The sequence below is a fragment of the Sprattus sprattus genome (assembly GCF_963457725.1).
Source record: "Sprattus sprattus genome assembly, chromosome: 1".
NCBI classification, from domain to species: Eukaryota; Metazoa; Chordata; class Actinopteri; order Clupeiformes; family Clupeidae; genus Sprattus; species Sprattus sprattus.
Genome location: NC_137920.1, coordinates 54,698,316 through 54,724,855, shown reverse-complemented (window position 1 = coordinate 54,724,855; position 26,540 = coordinate 54,698,316). Strand labels below are relative to the sequence as shown.

At 43.1% G+C, this 26,540-nt stretch overlaps 1 protein-coding gene and 1 long non-coding RNA gene across 2 annotated transcripts; one reads left to right on the top strand and one right to left on the bottom strand.

Annotated features, from left to right (window-relative positions):
• Window positions 1-60: 60 nt before the first annotated feature.
• Window positions 61-3,964, bottom strand: tm4sf21a (transmembrane 4 L six family member 21a). The gene is made up of 5 exons (XM_080835017.1): window positions 3,486-3,964; window positions 1,849-1,914; window positions 1,183-1,316; window positions 579-765; window positions 61-407 (listed from the first exon to the last, which is right to left on the bottom strand). Exons 1-5 carry the CDS (start codon window positions 3,660-3,662, stop codon window positions 399-401), a joined length of 573 nt encoding a protein of 190 aa, XP_080691143.1. The 5' UTR covers window positions 3,663-3,964; the 3' UTR covers window positions 61-398.
• Window positions 3,642-26,351, top strand: LOC308362410. Its single transcript, XR_013968583.1, has 3 exons — window positions 3,642-3,771; window positions 4,355-4,408; window positions 26,224-26,351. It is a non-coding gene; the product is annotated as an uncharacterized lncRNA (long non-coding RNA).
• The last annotated feature ends 189 nt before the right edge of the window (window positions 26,352-26,540 follow it).

Sequence of the window (26,540 nt, the reverse complement as noted above, 5' to 3'; positions counted from 1 at the left end):
ATAGCAATTGGACACAACTGGCTTCAGTGTTCATAAAGAAATGGCCACAGTACCAAAACATTTTCAAAATCATATTTATTGATTCTAGACGTGAACAAATAATTGTAGCTATTGATGTATATGAACACAATGATCTGTAGCAGTTAGTATTTATCTTTTGAAATGCTGTTTAATCTATAGTAACTGTTCATGGCACAATTAAGAACATAGCCCTCCCCCCAATGATCATATGTATAAAAGCTTCTACAGTAGATAACCACTTTTTGTATTTCAGGTGGCACTTTGCAGAATGAAGAACATCAGGCGTTGACGCTTCTTTCCTAATCTGCCACAAGAGGGCGTGAGTCATCATGTTTCCAGTTAAGAGTTGATCCACATCGTCATAGCAACACAGGGTACTAGAGCGGCTGGAAGGACCATGGAAAAGAGGTATTCCGGTCAGTGTTTACCTACATCAGGCCATTCTCTATGCATAAACAAGCAGAGTTTAGTGTGAGCTGTGCCTGTTTTAGCCTTTTAAAATACTTAGATGTAGTCAGTACAACATTTTAAGGGTTAGAAACATTAAGGCTTCTTACCCCTTTGGATTTGCAGGTGCCACACAGGCAACCGCAGAGGCCATTGATCATCTGGATGGAGCACAGTATCCCCTGTACTGCACTTACCGCCACTAATGTGCTAAACAGTCCTATGTTGAACTCTATCACTTTTTCAGGTGCAGTGCACACAAACCAGGTGTTCTGGTTGTTAAGGTAGCTGTCTTCCCTAAAACCGATGGAAAAGAGAGAGGGAAATGTAGCGTTATGAGTGCTTTGGAAAACCACTGATTGAAACTGACTGAATGAAACTGACATTTGCACAGAATGGGATATTGAGAAACATTGGGCGAGCGTCGGTGCTTTTGCAAGATAAAAATACATATGGCTAATTTAATGAAGCAGTCTGTGATGCTAATTCAGAACACTTTTTAAGTTATTTGACGAGGACTGAAGGTCCTGTGAGCATTGCTTTGTGAAAGCACGATGAAAAATGGTTATTTAAGCCAATGTGCGATCTATTAAACTTGTTTCTTTGTTTCAGTCCTTTTGTTGTATACAGATTTGATTACATTTCTCTGAAAAAGAAAATGCCAAATGCAGAGATTGCATAATGTTAACACAGGCTGTATTTCACTAATCTTACTTGTCTTTAAAAGGAGTCATCCAAATGAATCCTACTCTACAAAGTGGCCCATTGATCAAACCAGTTATGGCCACAATGAAACTGTAGAGGGCGCCAGCAACCCCAACAGCAGCAAATGCAATCGACAGGAACATCTGTGAAGGCAACCACAGGTCAATAAGAGTTAATGTAAAGTCCACAATATTATCAGAAGAAGTCTGTCATGACTACAGTTTATAGCGTTACAATAAATCCTTTATCTGGTTCAATAAAACGGAATGTTTTATACCTGTTAAGCAGATTCCGGGTTGACGTTCATTGTGGATTAATGAAAAAGCATAACAATAATAGAAGCATTATGTACCAGTTGTGGGAAAAACATGTACGACTCTGCTGTGTTTAAACTGTCCACAGTGGCACTTTAATTCCCTGTTGTTTCCCTCCCATCAGATATTTGAATCATGTGAACCACATTCTCAGTCTCACAAAGTCACTTACAGGACAGATACCTAGCCATTTTGTCTAATGGAATTATCCACAACCACATGTCAAGAGACAACAAGGCAGTACCCATTCCAAGGCTGCTCACTTTCCAACTAATAGTCCTTTGTTCGACTGTGCAAGATGCTGTCTTTGAGCTCGATACCTTTCTTCCCCAAATCCACAGGACTTATCACTTCCACTCACCCCACAACGGTTGTTACAGCAGCCTTGCTTTCCTGTCAGGTGTATGTGGATTGCAGGTATTAACACCTATGACACAGAAAGAGACAAGGAGAAATCATTGGTTATCTTTTATTATTTGTATATACTTTTATTAACAGTAATGAATTCAATATCTTTATTTTATTTTATTATATAACAGTTATATATTATACATTGGTTATTTTTCATTATACAAGAGCTATGTCTAGGCAAACAATTTATTAATTTCTGATTGGACTGATTTCTAACATGTCATTCCATGAGTGAGGATATGGGGGGGGGGGGGCTCATGCAAAGGTCTTAGTGTGTGGGAAAGCTGGAGAGCTGTTCTGCTACGTGCAAAATGGAACATGCATTGTGTGTGTTTCGGGGCCTGTCAGCAACCTGTGCGTGGGGTGGGCAGGGGGATGATTGGGGGCCCTTTGAGTTGATCTTGTCTGGGCCTGCCAGGAACAACCTCACTCGGATTCCTCAATGCAAAAAAAAAAAATCACTCCACGCTTGATATAGGCCTATTTCAGCTGTTGAATTTTAGGACGTCAAAATTGTATCCATTCAAAAGCACGAGAGAATGGCAGGCAGCGATTTTATAATGAGACAGTTTTTCAGTTAGGACAGAGAGCACATGAACGTGGATGTCTAAATGAATGCAACATAAAGATAGGAGAGTGTTCAAATGAATGTGCACAAATAACCTTTCTGCTTTGGCAACGCTTTACTCCGCTTGAGAATGAATAGACGCTTGAGAATGAATAGTCAAAATTGAAATAAAAAAAGAAAACACAATCTGGTGTCTTCAAATTCAATTTGTCAGTAGTAGAACTCAGTCTCACTCATGCTCAAATAATTGGTTATTTATTTGCTTGTTATTTTATCCCTGTCTTATGTTCAATTAAATTATTGACACACCCGACCACAAATATTCATAGCGTATTGTTTTTCTTCCCATTTTCAGGCAGGTTTTCACTCACACATTTTCTGGCAGGTCTGTATTGGTTTCTTTGGAGACCATAATCTTGGCTCAGCGCTCTTAAGGCAGCTGCATGTTTTGAGACAACAGAGATTCCAGTAACTCCCCTGCCAGGCTATCTGAGCCTTTCCCGAAGAAGTAATGAAATGTAAATAGAAGAGTCCAAACTGCAGGAGGTCTCTGGGTGAGACAGCAGAGGAACTGTAAAAAAGTCTAAAGAATTCCTTTTATAAAAAAAAGTTAGAATAATGCAGTGTATATTTTAATGTGGTGAAACTATCTTTCATTATCATGTTTCTTGGAATAGTTGGGCTTTTCAGTCAGCCATAAACAAGTAAATAAACTCTAAGTGCAACTGTCTGCCCAGGCATATTCAGGTGATTCAAAACAACTAAGGCAACTGCGCCAGTTGAACAAGTTCCATTTTCCAACTGAACAACATTTAAATAGTGAAGATACTAAACTAACTCTTCTATCAGAGTAAGGATTACAGAAGAAATGCATGCATATAGACTGTCCATACACCCTGCTGACCTCAAAGTTTGCAGTCTTGGTTGCAGTATGTACAGTATGAGTAAAAAAGAGAATCAAGCTTTCATTTGTATTTGTAGGTGTGAGGGTCAGCCTATATAGATGTCTGTGGACTCACCATGACGCCCCCGCCTATAAGGCCACCCATGTACTTCACCTCCTCGGTTATGTGTCCATCTTTGGCGTACTGCACATCCCAGCCAGGAAAGAAGAGGATAATGTTACAGATGATCGAGGTGAGCGCTAAGGGGTATAGCAACACTCCAATGCAGTGGGCACATTTCCCTGTACACATGTTGACTTCGGATTCCTGTGGAGCGTCAACCTAGGATACAGCACTTCTACACGACCGCCAGGAGACCGTTGACCTTAATCCAATGAAAGGAATTTTGATGGTCCACAAGGTAGTTTGATTGTATTTTCTCTCCCTGTTGTCCAATTCAGTTCTTTCTGATAGTAGAAGATGGGTCGGGGATACTATACAGACAGCTTTGTTTGGCCTCTCTCTTCAACTCTTGTCCGTCTCTGGCTCCACACATGTGCTCAGGATTAGATATCTGGGGCAGAGAGGGGCGGGAAGAAGTAAGACTGATTTGGTGTGTGTTTGAATGGTCAGGGTGTGGGAGGGAGAGAGAGAGAGAGAGGGGGAAAGAGAGAGATAGGGAAGAGTAAGGGAGGGAGAGAGAGAGAGAGAGAGAGAGAGAGAGAGAGAGAGAGACTGCAGGAGGAGGGAGAGGGGAGAGACAGATTGAGAAACAGAGGGCGTTTTGTGTTCTGAGCAGATCAGCAGGGTTGGGCAGAGTTCTGGATATTCAGCTCTTTCTCCACGAACCTTATCGAGAGTTTTATTTTGTAGCCTATTTGGTTTGTTTGTATATTTTCGTTTGTTTAATTTGTTTATTTTGTCTTTAATAATATTTTATGATGAAGGTTCAGACTATATTCAAGACCCATTGGCCACAGTTTATCATTTTCTCTTCCTTACAGTTAATCCAGACCAGTAGAGCCAACAACATGACAGCATCAAAGTCTCTTTTGGGTGTAAGTGAAACTGTTATTTTCAAAACTGACCTTCAGAAAGAGTCACAATATAACAAGTACTTTGCCTCACATAGTTCTATTCACAAGCATACTTAGAACAATTGTATAGTGAGTTTTGCTGCAAGTGATAAGAAGTTACAAGTAGATTTTACAAACAGTTGACCTATGTTACCATTTAAAGAAGTCTTCACAAGAGGTTACAAGTGATCTTCAGAAACATGGTGGAACATTTAACGGGTATGGAATACACAAAAAGTTATCAGACAGTTGCTCATCACAGAAAAGACACTGACATCTGAGACAGCTGGCGTCACAAATTGCTTCCAGCAGAGTTGAGTCCTCAGTCATTTCTTGTAAGCAATGAGGCTTTACAGCACAGATGGAGGTGGGTGGAGTAACCACTACCAGGACACCAGAACCGTGACAAAGCACTGGTCTGGGAGTTGTGCGATTCACACTGCTGTCATGCTATGGTTAGAAGAACATGCTGGTACGCCTGAAGATGTAGAGCTGTAATCCAGGGATGAAATGATGAAAGCCAGACACACTGGTAAAAACACAGGGTTGAGCTATATAGACTGATAGATAAGATCTGGCCTCCCTGATGTGATGTCAGCACAGTGTGCTTAATGGAGACCCTCTGGCTATGTTCTTCCCGGCCTCCTAGCAGGCTTAACAGAATCCGTTCACGATTCTTGCGAAAGGTTGTTGATATTTAAGATCAACAGCCCATTAAATTACACCCCTCCCACCCTTGCTCCTGAAGCAACATGTTGATTGGCTGGAATTGTTTGTGAATTATTTCAACCAACATTTACCGAGCCTGGACTGTGTACAAACACCAGAGATTTTTGAATGCACACACTGGGCAGTTGAGGGACTGTGGGGAGCAATAAGATGAATTTGACAAAAAAGTATATTGGATTACAATCCCGGATTCTACCTTTAAACGGTAATATCATGGTTAGTTGGGCTACGCAGTGACGGTAAATGTAGTTTAAGTACAAGAGACTCTGTCCTCCATAGTTGGACTGACAGCAGACATCCCCTCATGCTAAAGTGTCTAAAGTGTTGTCATCTGTACAGGGAGCGTGTTATTCTCCTGAGGAAGGCACAGAAGAGGGTGATGTCAACAGTTCAGTAGAAGTGAGAGGCAGTACTTTACTGAATGGACCAAATTGGCTGGTATGCAAAGGCAGCTGCTAAAGATGATTGCTTGTCAAAAGGCTTTGTGATCAGGCCTACCGTATTTGCATAGTTCGCTGATACCAACAGAGTATAAAGCTGATGATGTATATGGGCTTAAACTATACATCATTGTGCCTTGTTTTGTAGAACTTTAACCCTCAGCTGGGGGCTACATACTGTATTCTAAAGGGTGTTCTGAATGTTCAGGCGGCTTAAAGCATCTATTTGGGTTGGGTCTTCATATGCCCACAAGTAGGATGTTGATTAGGAGCCCACAGTCAAATGATTAACTTTGAACTTCAAGTTTCTAGCTGTCCGTTCTGCGTGTGTGTTTGCGGCAAAAACCCCCCACTATTCCAGCCAATCATCACATTGTTTCAGGAGCACAGATGGGCGGGTTGAAATTTGAATTTTTTTCAACTTTAGTATTTCAATCTGCTGTGACGAAGGGAAACATTTTGGATCAGTTACTAGAACAGACAGCTCAGTTGTTTCTCTAGCCATGTTTATGTGTCTGACCATTGTCTTGGGTACTGCACCTGCTCGTTACACTGACAAGTGATATGCCATTGGGACCAGATGATATCCTGCCTAAGTGTTATCTGTTTCTGTCACTGGGTGACTGAGGACACGTCCCATGTCCTTACACTGGCATTGGCTCAGACTTTTGATTTGTTATTCAGACAACTGTCTCTTAACATCATGTGATCTTCTCTGGAATATTCCATTGCCAATGACTCAGCGCTCTAGCCATCTGTGTCCATTTTTACAACATCCCTCTCACGTATCACTGTTGCTTCACCCATTGATTTTGAGTTTCCTATGGGGAATGTGCATGCAAGTCCTTATGTAGTCATTGGTGAGCCAGTTCACATTGGAGGTGTGTTGGTTTGAAAAAAGACAGAGCTACTCATTTACTGAGTAACTGAGTTAATTTGTAGCTCCCGCTTGAAGAGGAAACTAGACGTTGAGGCCTGATATTTTGAAAAATACGTCTGGCAGGGATTCCAAAACCGGCCGGGGATTTAGTTTTAAAAACAAATTATTACGTCCCTGCATGTGAAAAAGATGGCAAAACTTCGTCACTGGGGGAGGGGGCGGGGTCCTCCGCATGGGAAAAAGATGGCAAAACTCCGTTGCGGGGGGAGGGGGCGGGATCATAAGCAATTTTCCGGTCGGTTCACACCTGTGCTAATGCTAGTGTGTTATTCTTTTTCTGCACCACATAAACATTGTGCAAGCCTTATTTACTTGACTAAGAAAGAGCACATTTCCTTTTACATCAAAATAAATCAGATTGCAGTGACATTTTCATTAATTGTACTGTGTTTAGAATTTAATTACTATTGTCTGTGTAAGTGATGTCAAGTATTTGGTCATGATTGAAGGTTGAGTGCCTCTTCCTGCACATTCATGTTCCAATCTGTGGCGGAATCCCTGTGAATGACACATTTTGCTGTTGATGTTGTTGTTGTTGTTGTCATCGATTCAACATCAACTGAAACCCCACACCTTAATGGCCCCTTAATTTGCTAATCAATGCTTGTAAATACTCCATCCATGAAGAACTGTAGCTGGCAAGTAGTTTTGTGAAACCACGTTTTTCTTCTTTTTGTTGTAAATACGCTAAAAAACAAAACTGCATGACTGAAAGCAGTGACAGGTCCACATGTCCATCTATTCACAAAAGATAAAAGTAGTGACAGGTCCACATGTCCATCTTGTCCTAAAGATGTCTAGATGCCAATCCAAAAATGAAGTCACCTGTCAGAAAGAAGCGCTATAGAACAGCATCAACTGGTAATACAGGGACAAATAAAAGAGAAACTAGAGATATTAACTCACTAACTTGTTCATTTAGTTTTGTTATGTTTTGTGATACGATTTTCAACAAAGAGTACTAATAAAAAGCAAGCAGATTTATTCAAGGCAGTAATTGTTTTATAGACTTGTTCATAACCCTTCTTTTCATGATCTACCCCAAGCTCTTAGAAGCTCATTCCAGTGTAAGTGAGTCATCTCTAATCTCAACACATTGTTCCCACCCTCACATTCCAGTGCATAAAGAAAGGCTTGGCATGCAGCAGGTCATCTTTATGATCCGGGCTACTGCCAACCTTCACAACTGTTGATGGTTGTCTCGAAGTTAATGTAAGACAATTATGTAAAGGTGTTCTAGCATTATCTGTGGAGGCTGAGGGTGGCATAGTTTCCTTATCTAGATACCTCATGCCCCGTGATGCCCCATGAAACATCAAGATAGTGAATTTCTATCACTTCCAGTCACACCTCACAATGTGATTGGCAGACTTGGCACTGAGCAGACTTGGCACTGAGAATTTCTTGGGAAATGCTTTTCCAGGTGCCAACGGACACTAAAGCTAAACAAAGTGAAGTGGACAGAGATGTGTGCTAGATGATTGCTCTGAGCACACCACTACAACATTAGAAGGTTGCTCTCTCTCTCTCTCTCTCTCTCTCTCTCTCTCTCTCTCTCTCTCTCTGTCTGTGTGTGTGTGAGCAATAAAATGAGTTGGCTCTGACTTCATCTCGTCAAAGATTCACAACAGGGAGGCTTGACGAGTTACCACCAACATCTGTGTTCCAATGACATACAACAGTAAGCTCTCAGTATTGCTGTTCACTGGGACCAATGGCCAAGCCCAGACTGCAGTCAAGACCAAATATAGGCCTTCCTGTGCCAGCCTATATCATATTTGTCCATGGGCTATGTTTCCTATACGGTATGTGCCCATTTTAACACAAGTAAAAGATAAATAAATGACAAAGAAGTTTCTCGTTAATATTAATGTTAAATATTAACTAAACATTTGCTTGAAGACTGAGTCTGCTCCTTGTATAAATACAGAGCAGTAAAGCTTATCTCTGTCTTTAGGAAATGGCAAGGTGTGGCCCTTAACTTACAATTTAGGTGGCAAGAACGAGTAATTCAATTTGAAATATGTTAGGTTTTGTGCTATTAAAAGAAGTAAACATTTTAACAAATATAGCGTGACTTGAAATTTCACTGTCCATGTTGTGTGTGTGTGTGTGTGTGACTGAATGTGACTAATTACACACTCATTTTAAGGCAGTTTTTATTACCAGGTGATTCATGAACATGTAGAAAAGTACAAACAGGCGAGGTCCCACTTCTACACTCCTTAAATGAATCACTGGCATCTCAGATGTCACCGACTACATTTGAGACCTTCAGCCATATCCTCCATTTTCCTACAGATACTTTTCACTCTTGCCTCATAGAAGATAATAAAAATAGATGGCTGTATGGCACTGATCATTCGATGTGCAATAAATATGATCAACCTGCACACAATGAAGTAAGCATACTTCCCACTTCCCTGGGCCTATGGTTCAAACTCTTAGTCTGTTTTATTGTGCCCTCCTATAAGATGACGTTCTCTTTGTTAAAGGGTAAATAAACAGAAAATAAGGATGGATACATGTGAAAGCACAGTTCACATTCATAACCATCATTCTGCTCTCCTGCGCATAGACAACTAGCAATACTCTGCCTTTGGACTCCATAACCAATCACTGTCTAGAGGGTTCCCTGCTGCCTGCTATAATGTCTGAATAGTCCAAATTATGTTCATCTTACCCACCACAAGAGGGGTTTCAAGTGGATGGAAGAACATTCATAAACCAATGGTATAATGAAGATAGAAACATAGACAGCAAAGTCATCATCGTTTAGATATAATTACATTACATTCTGACAGTTATCAAACAACAACAAACAGCAGTTTTTTTTACATGCAAGGGCTACACATTGGTTTGGATTTGGTTTACAATGCAAGCTTCCAAATACTGTGTCCATGCATATTTTCTTGTCGAGTCTAAACGGTTCTCATATGCGCCTCATTATTTTTAAATGCCCAAATCTTTTATTTTATTTGGATGGGCATCTAAAATAATCCAACTCTCGCACACCACTATCACTGATACATTTTATTTTATTTTATATATTTTGTTATACGTCACAGACATATGCTGTTCTGTCAGGATCCCGCTCAATTTAAGCCCTGATTGGCTTAAATAACAACCGTTAACAAGATTTTCGGAATACAACTTCAACTACAATGGTGACAACACTGATAATGTAGTGTCGATAAAGACGTAACAGACTGAAGCTGTGCCCCAATATATAGACTTCTGTAGGCTACAACTGAAGAGTGTACGTACCATTTACTCAAGTGGGCCATGCAGAATAAAAAGCCCTGGGTTCCAGTTATTTATTTCTAATCCCCGCCCCACAAAGGGCACATGCAGACAGTTCCATTAAAGGTACAGTACAAAGTGTGTGCTGTTAAAAATAAATTGCCTCAGCTTCTGATGAATAATGAATAATGATGATGCATCTGAATGTCATTGTTCAATCAAACAACAGTCAGGCAACAGTCAGGCAAAAGTTGTGCTTCAATGGCCCTGCCCCTTTTTTGGGCTATTTGGGGCGAAATGGAAATCGCCCCAGACCTCTGTCATTGACTCTCATGTTCAATCAGTTATTTTCACATAACAGGGCTCTCAATGCATTCTCTATGGCTTCACAGAGGGCTCGCCCCTCCATGCTTTCGTCATACGGAGAAGGACGTATAGGAAAGTAAAGGCCGATTTATGGTTCTGCGACTGTAGCAGGCTCTGAAACATCAGCACTTATTAAATATCTTAATAAGTAGTGAAGTCAACGTGTCTGCTTCACATGATGCAGAAGTTTGTTTTTGATTGCAAAATAAAATCACAGAGTGCAATAATTACCTAAACAAAGGATTCTTGCCTTGAGAGCTATATCCAGGCTATAGGCCCTTAACTCAATAAAATGTATTTAAACAGCACTGAAATCGCGATGTGGAGTTGTATATGCTCAGATGGTGATGGAAAGGGAGTGAGAGAGAGAGAGATGGTGCATGCACGATCTATCTAATAGATTAGCAAAGTAAAACAAAGCAAGATAATGTGCGGTCACAGACCATGCAAACTGTGAATTACCGATTGTGCATCAGAAATGAAATAAACAACAATAACTTCTGTCTGTGCCGGGAATTCGTTTATGTTCTAGCTGTCACAACGCGATTACAGGTGGTAAACTGGCATGATGGAGAAAGTTAAAATTAAACCGTCATCTTGAGAGTTTAAAACAATACTAAATGAAGGGAAATCTACTTTATGGAGATATTTCTGCTTAGTAGTCGATGCGATGTTGGATATGTCCAATGTCAGAAGTGTGAAGTTTAATAAAATATGAATGATACCATCCTCTTTCTCCACAACAACATGGATTAAAGCTCGATGGTTAGATTATGAAGATAGTTTTTTAACGAACGTGGCCGTGCACTGAAAGTTTTGTTAGGTCAGGTTAGGATACACAGAGGAGTTTTTTTCCAGGAAAAAACACAAAGGATCCAAAAACCACACGGTAACAAAAAGTAGTCCTTCCAGTAACAAACACTTCAGGCAAAAAACTCAAAAGTCCACAAAGCATTCAAAAACAGTTAAAGGTGCATTAAGGATTAATAGCTATTCGCTAAAGGTATGCTAGCAGCTAAAACTAACGAAATCTCTTGAAATGTGCTGACTTTGACATTATGACAAACTAATTACTCAACGACTGTCCTTACACAGTCAAACATCAATCATGTGCAACACAAGACTAAGCAAGACGGCAAATAAGCTACTTACTAGATCGGCAGAAGGTAATCAAAGTCAGGTTGGCGGGCATCGGCAGGCAAAACTACAGAGCGCAGTTATATGCCTATCGACCCTCCTATGCCATTGGCACGGAAGCAATTCTCCATATTAAAAGTCATTGTAGCGCCCCAATTTTTTTTAAGCTGTTATTTTAAGGTTAAACTGCTTATCCTAACCCTAATCCTGAAGCAAAATTGTTGCATATTGTGCCTTTAACAAAGAAAGTTCAACAGACCGTGAGCTGCGGTGAACAAGGGCCAAGAAATTAAAGGAGAATTTCTCAGTTCTCTGTCTCTCGGTTCGAAATCCCATGACTGAGCAAACGAATCTCAGAAACAAGGGGCTTAAAACAGGCACATGAAAACGAGGAACAGGTGATGCCTCTGATCACCTGGCACGGGGTTTCCTAGCTTGTTTGGCAAGGGCTTGGGACATGTGTTGGGGTTTCCTGGGCCGAATCTCAGGGGCTTGTGGGTCCTGGCCGCATCTCCTGGCCGGTCGAGGAATGACAGTACCTCCCTCCTTACGACCGCCACTGGACAGTCCTGCGACACCAGGCTGGTCCCTTCGGAAGTCGCTGATGAGGGACTTGTCAACGATGTGGCGTGCTGGTATACAACAGCGTTTTTCGGACCATACCCCTCCCAATCAACCGGGTACTGTGTTCCCCAACCCACTCGCCAAGAGTCAAGGAGCCGTTTGACCGAGAACACCGGACCGCACGCCACAAAACGAGAAGGTGGGGGTGGGGGAGTTGGAGGAGACAAAGGAGAGGTTAGAACAGGCTTCAATAAAGAGACATGAAAAACCGGGCTCACCCGAAGCGACCTTGGTAAGGCGAGCTGATACGCCACTGGATTTATCCGCCTCACAATCCTAAAGGCACTGACTTTGCTGTTTCCCTACGGATTGCTGTTTCCCTACGGACCCTATTCTCAGAAGCTCCGGACGCCACTTCCTGCTAACAGGCTTGCTACTGAGCCGTGCTGTCTAGCCCCGGAACGCTGCTTATCTGCTTTTGTACTCAAGTATCCCAGTGACTGCGCTCACTATCACTACCTTTTACACTACATCGAATCTGTGATTTCTCCCTCTCCCCCCTATTTCCTATCGCTCTCAGCTAACGCTTAGCTGGCCATGGCGTCTCATTTGTCCTCTGTCCGCTGCCCAACATGTAATATGTTTAGCGACTCCCTAACAGCCTTCCATGGCTACAATACTTGCACTAAGTGTAGGCTACTGGCAAACTTCCAAGAGAGGATATCTGTACTTGAGTCGCGTCTCCTCAGCATAAACCTTACAACTTTGTTAACCCAAACCAGCGAAATTCAGCATGCAGATCTAACTACATTAAACAACGTCACTCCGCCTTCTAGTTCACCCGTGTTAACACCACAACCCGAACCCCACAATAAATGGGTGACTGTAAAACGAAGAAGTAGTAGAAGACACTCAAAGCCAGTATCACACTCGTATCCCAATCCCATCCCAACTTCAAACCGTTTCTCTCCCATTAATACCACCGATACTGATGATAAAGTTCTCGTTATTGGTGACTCCACCCTGAGGCATACTCAACTCGCAACCCCGTCACAAACAGTGAACTGTATACCGGGAGCTAGAGCTAATGACATCAATCCCACTTAAAACTAATCGCTGATCGGAGATTCTCTAAAATAATTATTCACACAGGCGTAAACGATGTCCGCCTACGGCAATCGGAAACCACCAAGCTAAATTTTAAATCATTACTCATTAGCGCAACACAAATGGCAGACTCTGTAGTGTGTTCTGGCCCTATGCCTATTAACCGCGGCGACGAAATGTACAGCAGACTATCGGCACTTAATAACTGGCTAGCAGAATGGTGCTCACGCAATAAAGTAGATTTTATAAATAACTGGCCAACTTTTTGGAGGAAGCCTGGGCTACTACAGAAGGATGGCATCCACCCCTCCAAAGAGGGTGCTAGCCTCCTTTCTTAAAACTTAAAACACCACCTAGCCCAAACGTACTACTGACAACCAATAACTAGAACTGGAAGGCAGACCTATTACCCCACACTAGCCTCCGCTGCACCATTACACTCCCTCCCCATACTAAATCACATACAAACGGTATCCATACCTAGAATACATAAACCCAACGCAAATCACACTAGTAGAAGTATTAACCAGGAAAACCTAATAAAGATACAAACCTTATCAGCACAAAATGAAACTTGCACAATACTAAAATTAACAGCCTTATTAACATTCGGTCCCTAACATCAAAAGGTGCACTTATAAATGAGCTGATAACAGACAACAACATCCAAATACTTTTCCTAACTGAAACCTGGCTAAAACCAGATGAGTTCATAGCCTTAAATGAATCTAACCCTCCAAGTCATGTTAACTGCCACATCCCCCGCAACACAGGACGTGGAGGTGGAGTTGCTACAATTTCCCTCGCTAATCTATGTATTTCCCCAAGACCTAAATTCAAATTTGCATCATTTGAAGTCCTCATACTTCATCTTATGCATCCTAACTCAAAAGCCACTAACCCGGTCACTCTTGTGACACTATATAGACCACCAGGTCCCTATGCTGAATTTATAGTGGGAGATTTTAATATCCACATGGATAATGAAAATAATAGCCTTACAATTGCATTCCAATCACTGATATACTCGATTGGGTTCTCACAACATGTAAACACACCAACTCACTACCATAATCACACCATTGACCTTGTATTAACGCATGGCCTAGAAATTGACCGCCCTATAGTTCTACCCCAAAATACTACCCTCTCAGATCACCACCTAATTACATTCAACATGAAATTAGAACTCCGTCCAACATCGGAAATAACCCACTACAGCCGTTGTCTATCCGACTGGACTACAGCTGAATTTATAGCAAAACTACCCTTCGCCCTCACCTCAGCTCCTATCGCTGGCAAAGTAAATGGCATATGCACTCCCCCACCTCATATCGACCTACTAACTGAAGGCGTCATACATGCACTACACTAAACCCTTGACGCTGTTGCACCACTAAAAAAGAGAATAAGAAAACGGAAAAAACTGGCCCCATGGTACACTGATCAGACTCGTGCACTTAAACAAACCACACGAAAATTTTAAAAATAATGGTACTCCACCAAACTTGAGGTATTCCTCCTGGCATGGAAGGATAGTCTTCTAAGCTATAAACGAGTACTCTCCGAGGCGAAATCAGCTTACTATTCTTCATTGATTGATACATTGATACATCTCGGCCATCTGGTCGTGGAGGTGGGACGGGACTGTTGATCTCGGAAAACTGGAAATTTACTCCACTGCTGTCCTCAAACAGGTATGCCTCGTTTGAATATCATGCAATTATGGTAACTGCTCCTGTTAAAACATATGTGATTGTTATCTACCGGCACCAGAACAACTGGGCGATTTCGTCCATGAGCTGGACACCCTGCTGTCATCCATCCCTGACCATGAGTGTCCAATACTCATCCTTGGCGACATGAACATCCACCTAGACAATCCCAACTCGGCTGACTTTCGGACCCTGGTTCACTTGTTCGACTTACAACAGGTACCCACTCCCCCAACTCACAAAGCAGGGAAAGAGCTTGACCTCATCCTTGCTCGGAACTGCACCACGGAAAACCTAACCGTAACCCCTCTCCATCTCTCAGACCACTTCTTCATTCGCTTTGATGTTCGGCTCATTGAGCAACCCTCTGTCCCTCCTCCTATGGTCTCGTTCCGGCGCAACTTCCGCAACCTCTCCCCCACTCACTTTTCCTCCCTGGTTTCCTCTACTCTTCCACCTTTATCCACCTTCTCCTCACTAGGTGTCAATGATGCCACAGAATCTCTCTGCTCCACTCTAAGCTCATGCTTGGACAGTTTGTGTCCACTTTCTACCAGACCTGCGGGAGCTACCCAGTCTCATTCATGGCTGAGTGATACCCTCCGAACGCAGCGCTCCAATCTCAGAGCGGCTGAGAGAAAGTGGCACAAATCTGCAGCACAGGACGATCTTGCAAGCTACCAGACACTGCTGACCTCCTTCTCATCCAGCATGACTGCTGCTAAGAAAACTTTTTTCAATGACAAAATCAACAGTGCAACTGATGCTCGGAAACTATTCTCCACCTTCAAAACTCTGCTCTACCCTCCTCCTCCTCCCCCAGCTACTAACCTCACAGCCGATAACTTTGCTTCCTTCTTCACAGAGAAAGTGGCAGCCATTGGGAAACAATTCAACCAACTGTCTTCCCCCCCCTAAGGGCGCTACCATCAATAACTCATCGCTTCCCTCTTTCACCCCTCTCACTGAGAGTGAGGTCTCCAAAAATCCTAACAGGTAGCCGTCCAACTACATGCCCGCTGGACCCTATCCCATCCAACATCCTTCAAGCCATTTCCCCTGCCGTCCTACCGGCAATAACACAGGTGATTAATGCCTCATTTAATTCTGCAACATTTCCTTCTTCATTCAAAGTGGCTCGGGTAACGCCGCTGTTCAAAAAGCCGTCTCTCGATCCCACCCAGGTGGAAAACTATCGACCGGTCTCACTTCTCACTCTCCTATCTAAAACACTTGAGAGGGCAGCCTCCAAACAGGTCACAGAGTTCCTGTCAACAAACAATCTCCTCGATCCAAACCAGTCTGGATTCAAAAGCGGTCACTCCACTAAAACAGCCCTGCTATCTGTGACAGAGGCCTTAAAAACAGCTACAGCAGCAGCTCAATCCTCAGTTATCGTCCTGCTTGACCTATCAGCTGCGTTTGATACAGTCAACCACCGCATCCTTCTGTCCATACTATCAAGTATGGGCATCTCAGGCAAGGCGCACTCCTGGTTTGAATCGTACCTCTCTGGGCGCTCATTCAAGGTGTCATGGCAAGGTCATCTATCTGTACCCCACCACCTCACCACTGGGGTACCCCAGGGGTCGGTAATGGGACCACCTCTCTTTGCCATCTACACCACCTCGCTGGGCCCTATCATCCGCTCACATGTTTTTTCCTACCACTGTTATGCCGATGATACTCAACTGGTTCTGTCCTTCCCTCCTGAGGACAACACTGTTTCGGCACGGATCTCAGACTGTCTTGCTGATATATCCACATGGATAAAAAACCACCACCTTCAGCTGAACCTGGCCAAAACAGAACTGGGTACTATTCGGCGACGCTAGCTAAGCAGTTTAGCGAGCTAAATTCCAGGCTAAAAAAAGACAACACCGCTTTAGCGAGTTCGCAGAAGCAATTTTTTATCAATCACCATGGTAATTAATCGCTTAGCCTGCTCCAGGGCAGGCTAAGCAAAGTTTAGCTGGCTAAACTTGCCACACCCACGCCAAAAGGAGGGATCCCATTGACAAGGAGTCATAGTGTGATAAGCGTAGGAAGAGTTCTTTGCGATCGCCAAGAAGATCCATTTTTCCATCATGATGAGTTCTTGTATGAGCGCTACCGATCCACCCGACAAGGAATAATTAATTTAGAAGACCTTCTCGAGTCATTTATTGCATACTCCACCGTCGAACATTGAATGTCATCACTTTCTTGCGAGTGGTAGCCTTCATTTTTGTAATGTCGGCGATGCGGAGAACAAAGCACTCATAATTATATGACAGTGGTAGCCTATTAGTACAGTTGAGACATTGGTACAGTTGATAAACCCGAAATAACTTTCATGTGCAGCCTGAGACGTGAATTTTAGTTTGCACATGAATACTGACGTTTTCTTTGATCCCAGGACATTTGAGCACATGACCCAAATAGATATTGGCTAAAGTTGTTTTACCTACTTTAACTTACATCATTGCAAACGTTTAGTTTTGCAAACGTGTCTAGTGTTTGTGCGGTAGTGAATGGTGGAGGTGGATGGTAACGTGGGTGCATGATAAGAAGAGAGAAATAGACACCATTTTTTTTCATTGCTTAAATGTATTGAATTTCTTATTAATACATTCACATTTAGTCATTTAGCAGACGGTTTTATTCAAAGCAATTTAAAACCACAATTCCTCTGAGGGGAGTCGAACCGGTGATATACAGCATGCAAGCCATACGCTCAACCCGCTGCACCATAGTATGTTTCTGTTAAAGGAAAAGATGTCACTTACTATACATCCTATAGACAGTTTCTTATATTGCTGTGGTACCGCGGGAGTGTTGAATTTTGACATGATTATGGTCTTGAATTCTTCATAACGCGTTCATGATCATATCCTGCCTTATCGGAGAAAAAAAATAGTCTTTTTCTTTGAGTTTAGACCATTGTACCTTTCAAAAAAATCATGGTTTTGGGGATCGACCTTTCTTGCCTTTTGAAGCAAGACGTGCACGCGCAATTTAGCTGACGAGATAAATTAACTTGAGGTTAAAATAAATTAGCGCCCGTCGCCAGACCGGCTTGGCCTGTTCTCATTTAGCGAGCTAGTTAATCTCCAGTTGTGAGCTAAATTAATTATCTTAGCTTCAGTTGTACGCCGAACAGGGCCCAGATGGTCTTCCCAGCCAAACAGTTCATCCACCACAACATCAACATCAACACTGACTCTTTATCTCTGGCTCGATCCAAAACAGCAAGAAACCTCGGGGTCATTATTGACAACCAACAAACCTTCACAGCCCACATCGCCTCTGTCGCGAGGTCATGCCGCTTTGCGCTTTACAACATCCGCAAAATCAGGCCGTACCTAACCCAGTATGCCACCCAGCTGCTGGTGCAAACCTTGGTGAGTTCCCGCCTCGACTACTGCAATGCCCTCCTAACGGGCCTGCCGGCATGCGTGGTAAAACCACTACAGATGATCCAGAACCAACCAAAGAGGGCACATGTCACCCCGCTACTCACTGAGCTCCACTGGCTGCCGATAGCTGCTCGCATCAAATTCAAGTCACTTATGCTTGCCTACAAAGTGCTTACTGGGTCTGCTCCCACCTACCTAAATGCTCTTGTAAGGGCAAATGTTACACCCAGGACGCTGTGCTCATCCAGTGAGCGTCATCTGGCACTGCCCCCGGTGCAAGCAAGGCAATCCAGACTATTCTCAGTTGTAGTTCCAGGTTGGTGGAACGACCTGCCTAGTATTAGGGAATGCCTCCCGATAGCAGCTATCACACCACATACAACCGTAGTCTAGGGGTAGGCTATATCTGGATCCCACTGTCTACCAGAGAATCCCCTAATTGATATGCGTTGCATAGACTTGTTAGTCAGAGGTGTTCGATGATAGGTGTCTGTGGGGTACCAGAGGAAGTTGCCAGCTTACCTTGGTATACGGCTTGGCCAGCCCAGACGAATGACCCGGCGCCGACTAGCCCCGTCCTAGACGCTTTGCGTTGAGAGTTCACAAATAGGGAGGAAAACAAAAGACACAAACGCACCGAAATGTCCGATAAGCAAATAATCTCCGCAGGTGAGTTCACGGCGTCAGAGCTAGGCCGTCTCTCTCTGCTTGCTACGTGATTCCACTCCGCTCTCCTGAGTGCTCCCAGGTGAGCCATTATCACATGTTGCCTCTTTTCGCTCAGCCAATGAGCAGCCTGTGTAAACCGGCACTCCCCCTGGTGTATGGAATGTGAAACTGGTAGTGTACTGTCTAGGTAATGCATCTCACTTTGCCTATCGTAACATCCCTCCCCCCTTCAAACAAAAATAACAAATCTATTTATATATTTTTTTTTTCTTTTTCCACCTCTTTACATATTTTTCTTTTTATATATTTTTCTCTAAAATCCTAACTTCTCAGAAACTCCACGGCAAGTTTCTTCATGACTTCTTTGGACTCTTGCCAATTACTACGGGCTACCTCACAAGCAGAGTTCAGTCTGTCCTTGACCACAGCCACATACAGCAACAGCCTGCCTTGTTCCTTAGGTTCCCAACACTTTTCTTTCCTGATCTTCCTAGGCCCTCGCTCCTCATGACCATCTTTCAGAGAACCGCCTTCTGACACCGTTTCCCTTTCCTCCTCGGAGGCAGCATTTTCAATTACTTTAGCAAGCGAGAAGTCCTTTTGTTGTTCTTGCAATACTGTGTCTTGGTTACAAACCAAATCAGCTGATCCCCCAAGCACTCTACCTACTACGGTTTCGCCCAACGGAAACCCCAACTCATCCTGAGTACCTGGTACTTCTCTTTCTCTCTTTCTAGCCTGTGAGCGAGGCAGCACACACGCACTGACCACCTCCGGATTCTCTGCCTCCAAGGCCTGCGCTTCTGGAACTTCACACGGTGACCTGCTCCCTACTGGGTTGATATAGACTTGATCCCCTGCAAGGTCATTGCCAAGCAGCAACTGGATGCCCTCTACTGGCAGCGAGGGTACTAGTCCTAACACCACCTCTCCATTCACCAAGTTACTCTTAAGATGTAGCTTGTGTAAGGGCACTGCACCAATTTCCCCACCTAGTCCTTTTAACTACACCAAACTAGTTGCCGCCTGTGTGGATAACTCCACCACTCCCTCCAGCAGCACAGACTGGGCCGCTCCTGTATCACGTAACATGGTTACAGTGACCTCTGGCTCACCCTCACTGAGAGACAGGGCCCCCGTAGACACAAATCCACTGAAGATTCCTGGGGTAGTACCTACTTGAGTCGTCGCATTAGCCACTTGGGTCTTGATATTAATAATCCCCATCGTTTTTGGAATGCTGTTTGTTTCCCACCCAGGAGGAGATTTCTCCCTTCGCCCCGGACAACTAGATTTCATGTGCCCAGGCTTTCTACAGTAGTAGCAAATCACTTCTCTTATCTCTCTAGCCTCTCTCCAGGGAGGAGATCTAGAGGCCCTTAGATTTCTATGATACGACCTATCGCTAGAGGGTCTGTAACCACCATCTCTATCATCAGTGGGACTACTCTGCTCTGCTGGCCATCTTCTCGCCCCTCCAGGTCTTTCCCTCAGCTCCACTTCCCTCTGTGTCAATTCATACGAGTCTGCTAGCATAGTAGCCTTACGGAGATCACCTACCCCTTGAGCATTGAGGTACATCTGTATGTGGCCTGGGATACTACCTTTAAACTGTTCTAACAGCATTAACTCCTTCAACTCTTTAAAAGTAAACGTCTCAGAGCCCTTCAACCACCTCTCAAAAACAACCTCCTGTTGTCTTGCTAAGTCCAAAAATGTTTCTCCGGGTTCACGCCTAAGGGATCTGAACATCTGACGATGCCCCTCAGGAACCACCTCATAAGCCCTGAGAACCACATCTTTGATCACCCTATACTCTGTGCTCTGAGCTGGATCTAGTGCCACATACGCCTCTTGGGCCTTACCGATAAACGCGCTTTGCACCAGGATTGGCCACTTTTCCACTGGCCATTGTAATTCTGATGCTATTTTCTCAAATGCATCAAAAAAAACTTCTACATCATCGGTGTTAAATTTCGGCATCAGTTTCAGACAACAACTCACACTAAACCTGGATTCATGTGTGCGTTGATATTGACTATCAGTGCTTTTAATTTTTTCACGCTCAACCTCCAGTTTAGCTCGCTCAGATTGATCTTGCTGTTCAATTCTTGCTAGCTCTACCTGCGTTTCCAATTTTTTCAACTCTATCTTAGTTTTTAGATCTTCTGTTTCTGACCCAGTGAGGCCCAGCTGTTTAATAATAAAGTCGATCATTTCAAGCTTTTTAAAATTGTGGTCCATGTCAATATCCTGAAATTCCGCTACCTTGCAGAGTTCTGCCTTGGATAACTTTAGCCAATCCTTTCGAACAAGCTCTTTCGAAAAAAACTCCGCTGGATTGAACGTCATTGTGCTACTACCAATCAACCCACCGCAAGGAGAAAACCAGTTGAATAACAAGCGTCAAACCCCACACTTGCCTACCTCCTGACTTCAGTTTACTCACCACGACGTTAACCACGCCGTGCAAAAACTCTATAAGAGGTACAATCGGCCTCCCATTAACTATTATGTCGCCCAAACTGCAATGACCGCAACCAGCTGTTCACTGCGCGAACTCACGGTCTCGAAAAACAAACCTGTTGGTTATCCGCCCCGATTTCCGAGCCCAACAATAGTTAAATGGCCTAACACAGTTTCCAAAACATCGCGTTGCCACCCGCAGTTTTTCCACTAAACCAGACCATTTACTCAGCCTCCCGTTGAATGAACCAACACCGACTAACTACTACTGTTCCACCACGACCGTGGCCTCAATACATCACCACTCCACCACCGTTTACAAGCCAATCTAACTCACAGTTTGAGATCAATCCCGGACGAGCCCCCACTTATTAGGGAATGCCTCCCGATAGCAGCTATCACACCACATACAACCGTAGTCTAGGGGTAGGCTATATCTGGATCCCACTGTCTACCGGAGAATCCCCTAATTGATATGCGTTGCATAGACTTGTTAGTCAGAGGTGTTCGATGATAGGTGTCTGTGGGGTACCAGAGGAAGTTGCCAGCTTACCTTGGTATACGGCTTGGCCAGCCCAGACGAATGACCCAGCGCCGACTAGCCCCGTCCTAGACGCTTTGCGTTGAGAGTTCACAAATAGGGAGGAAAACAAAAGACACAAACGCACCGAAATGTCCGATAAGCAAATAATCTCCGCAGGTGAGTTCACGGCGTCAGAGCTAGGCCGTCTCTCTCTGCTTGCTACGTGATTCCACTCCGCTCTCCTGAGTGCTCCCAGGTGAGCCATTATCACATGTTGCCTCTTTTCGCTCAGCCAATGAGCAGCCTGTGTAAACCGGCACTCCCCCTGGTGTATGGAATGTGAAACTGGTAGTGTACTGTCTAGGTAATGCATCTCACTTTGCCTATCGTAACACTAGCACTACCAGAGCAGGGGCGTCCCTCTCTACCTTTAAGAAGCTCTTGAAGACCCAACTCTTCAAAAAGCACCTCCCTTCCTAACTGGCACCTTGGCTTAACCTGCACTTAAGCAGTAACAGGCCCGCACTTCTTTTTATTCTTTCTATGTCGCTTTCTATCTTTTTAAAAAAAATAAGCAGTATTTATTGTTACACCAGGTTTTTTAATGCTCTTAGCTTGACTGTTCTCTCCCTTGTACGTCGCTTTGGACAAAAGTTTCTGCTAAATGACTAAATGTAAATGTAATAAAAACAACCCAAAGTTCCTATTTAACACTATTTCTAGGCTAACAAAAAACCACAACACAATCGAACATTCGGTTCCCATAATCTTTAGTGGCAATGATTTCATGACCTTTTTCAATAATAATATCCTTAAAATAAGAGAACAAATTCATAGTTTCCTCCCCCTCTGTGACCCTACACCTTCCAAAATGCCCCACAGCAACACCCGCTCAACCGGGTGCTCTCCTTGAATTCTTCGCACCCACTAACCTCCCTGAACTAAACTCCTTGATCCTCTCATCTAAATCATCAACCTGCTTTCTAGACCCTATCCCCACAAAATTACTTAAACATGCACTTCCCTTATTAAGTGAGACATTACTTAATGTAATGAATAATTCTCTAATTTCAGGATACGTTCCACAATCATTCAAAATAGCAGTAATAAAGCCATCTCTTAAAAAATCTAACCTTGATCCCGATAATCTTGCTAACTATAGACCCATATCTAACCTCCCTTTCTTGTCAAAAATACTTGAAAAACTAGTAGCTAAGCAACTTACTTCCTTTCTACAACCAGTGGCGAAACCACCGGGGTGGCAAGGGGTGGCAGCTGCCATCCTAAAAAAAATGCTTGCCACCCCACTTGCCATCCAGGTTGTCAGAAGTGTCTCTTGCAATATACTCTAAATGTATTGAATGGCATTATATTATTGCTACTTATATTTTTGCTACTTAAGCTGTTGATCTCTTTGGTAACTTGCTCTAAAATCTTTAAGTTCCCCCTCCCCTGTAAAATGGTTGAGTCCATGAGTCCGCTTTGCTCCTATAACCGTGTTTGCCCATCTTCCGCTCCATACCAGTGAGGAAATAAACAGTTTGAAAGCACTTGAGAAGCCAAAAACAAACTGGAGACAAGCCTACTGTAGGCTTGCCGTGCTGAAAGAATCAATGTACAGTTCCGCTGAATCGTGAATAAAGAAAATGTTATGGGATGTCATATGTCACAGTTCCGTAATTTCAATCGTTTATTTAATTGCTAGCTTGCAAAAGTCGGTAGCATACAGTAGCTAGCTCGCTATACAGCTTGCTTGTGCTAACGAGCCTTGAAGTTACCACTGTTAGCTTAGCTAACCAACGTCTTTAGTACAGTAAGGTGGACTGATTTCTCAGTTTTTATTTTCATTACGTATGTAACCTAACTGTTAAGCTATTCCGAAATCAGATTTTAGATACCACTTCCCGTTTTCTCAAAAAGCATTTTTCTGGCTGTTTTTAAGGTACTCCGTCATGTAGCCTACAGTAAACTCAGTAACAGTAAAAAGAGCGTTCTTTTGTCCACCCTATCTTTTGCCAACTAGTAGTTATTCTAGCTTTGCTTTGGTATAAATGATTTTGTATGTGATAACCTAATAGAACAACAAGCCATTAGAAATTCAATTGGCCATTAAGGAAAGTATTTGTCATTATGAAGGGAAATATGTCATATACCGGTATGTCAATATGACATTCAGTGCTGTGGGTTCTGAATGCAGTTTTCTTTTACATTTACATTTTACATTTAGTAATTTAGCAGACGCTTTTGTCCAAAGTGACGTATAAGGGAGAGAACAATCAAGCTAAGAGCAATAAAACATGGTGTAACAATAAATACTGCTTGTTTTTTTCACAAAAAAAAATAGAAAACGACATAGAAAGAAAAAAGAAGTGTGGGCCTGTTACTGCTTAAGTGCAGGTTAAGCCAAAGTGCCAGTTAGGAAGGGAGGTGCTCTCTGAAGAGTTGGGTCTTCAAGAGCTTCTTGAAGGTAGAGAAATCAAATTTCACTATCTGGATTTGTATAAATAAATACATATAGACACCAGGCATGTGTGTGTGTGTGTGTGATATGCCATCCTTGAATGTCAACTTGCCACCCCATGTAAAATGTTCTAGAATCGCCATTGTCTACAACAAAATACAATTGAAGAAACCTTCCAATCCAGTTTCAGGGCCCACCACAGCACTGAAACGGCCTTAGTCAAAGTCTTGAATGACCTACTAATCGCATCTGATCAAGGGTGCGCCTCAATATTAGTTCTCCTAGATCTTAGTGCTGCTTTCGACACTATAGATCATCATATCCTGTTACAGAGACTTGAACATCACGTTGGCATCAAAGGCTGGACCCTATCTTGGTTTAGATCTTACCTCCCTGATCGCCATCAATTTGTTCATGTCCATGAGAAGTCGTCCAATCACACCAGAGTAAGCTACGGTGTTCCGCAAGGCTCTGTCCTTGGACCACTGATTTTTTTCCCTTTATATGCTACCCTTAGGTGCTGTCATAAGGAAACATGGCATTAACTTCCATTGCTATGCTGATGACACCCAACTCTACCTATCCATGAAACCTGATGAAATTTTACCCAAGATAGAAGCTTGCCTCCATGATGTAAAATCTTGGATGGCTAACAACTTCCTGCTCCTCAACTCTGATAAAACTGAGGTTATGCTTGTAGGCCCCGATCAATTGAGAACTTCACTATCTACCCTTCTACCCACACTCAATGGCTTCCCAACACCCAACACTAACATCAAAAACCTTGGTGTAACTATCAACCAAGACCTCCTACTTGACTCACACATAAAACAGATCTCAAAGACATAATTTTTTCATTTGCGCAATATTGCCAAAATTAAAAAAAAAATTGAAAAGGTCCTATCCCTCCAAGATGCAGAAAAACTAATCCACGCATTTATTACTTCCCGCCTCGATTATTGTAATGCTCTCCTGTCCGGATGCAGCATCAACACAATAAAGAGCCTCCAACTTATACAGAACGCTGCTGCTCGTACACTCACAAGAACTAAAAAATATGAACACATCACACCGGTACTCGCCTCTTTGCATTGGCTCCCCGTCAAAAGTAGAATCGATTTCAAAGTACTCCTGCTAACATATAAAGCCCTAAACGACCTGGCTCCAATCTACCTTAAGGAATTAGTGGTCCCCTATTGCCCTCCAAGGCTGCTCCGTTCCCAGAGTGCAGGCCTCCTGGTAATTCCAAGAATATCAAAAACCACAATAGGAGGCAGAGCCTTTAGCTATCGAGCTCCTCTCCTCTGGAACAATCTTCCTGCCATCAGAGATGCAGACACCGTGCCTATATTCAAATCAAGACTTAAGACATTCCTCTTTAGTGCATCCTATAGCCAAAAGTAATCGCGTCAACAAACCCATCACCTGCTGTGCCATCCACCCAGACATATCCGAACACAAATATTGTTCTAATAAGAATCAAAATTAAAATATGTGCGACAGACAGCGCATGTTGTACCGTGTAGGAAGGCCTTTACGGTTCCCGGGTACAGCATACGACGCGTGTTGCGACTGTCACCAGCCAAATGGGCACTGCTGCCCTGCAACCCTAACAAAGCTTACGACTAAAATCTCCACATATACCAAACTAAACAAAATGCTCAATGCCAGCAAAACTAAAACATATCTTAGAAACACATGCAATACCCCCCTAATCAACAAAACTGGGCTACAGACAGCGTATGTTGTACCGTGTAGGAAGGCCTTTACGGATCCCGGGTACACGACGCTTACGACTGATATCTCCATAAGTACATTACTAAACTAAATGACAAATTGCCAGCATTACTAAACATATCTTTTCCCTTTCTCTTTCTCTCTCTCTCTCTCTCTCTCCTTCCATATCATATTGCTTATGCCTATAATAACACTGATAAAATAGCCATACTGCCTACTGTTAAATCTACTACCCAAATGTTTCTCCCTATCTGTTTCTGAAATTGATGTCTACTAACATAAATGTTCTCTCGCCCTTATAGCATGTTCCAATCGCTGATGGAAATGGAAATATTGCTCCTCACCCCCACCACTCCTCATCTACGCACATGGACAGCTGAACTCTACCCACTCACTTTCTCCCTTTTCTTTCCCTACTAATCAAGACTATCTCCCCATGGGACGCTGCTGTACTCTCTACACCTGGTCTACCTGGAGAAACCCTCGGCCAATTGCACCAACCGCCACTGCATTGCCGTACAATTACTCTACCCCATACCCTATGCTAGCATTTATATACAATATACATTATTGCCACCACTGAAATGTTTCTCTGTCCCTACATCCCCTGGATGTCTGT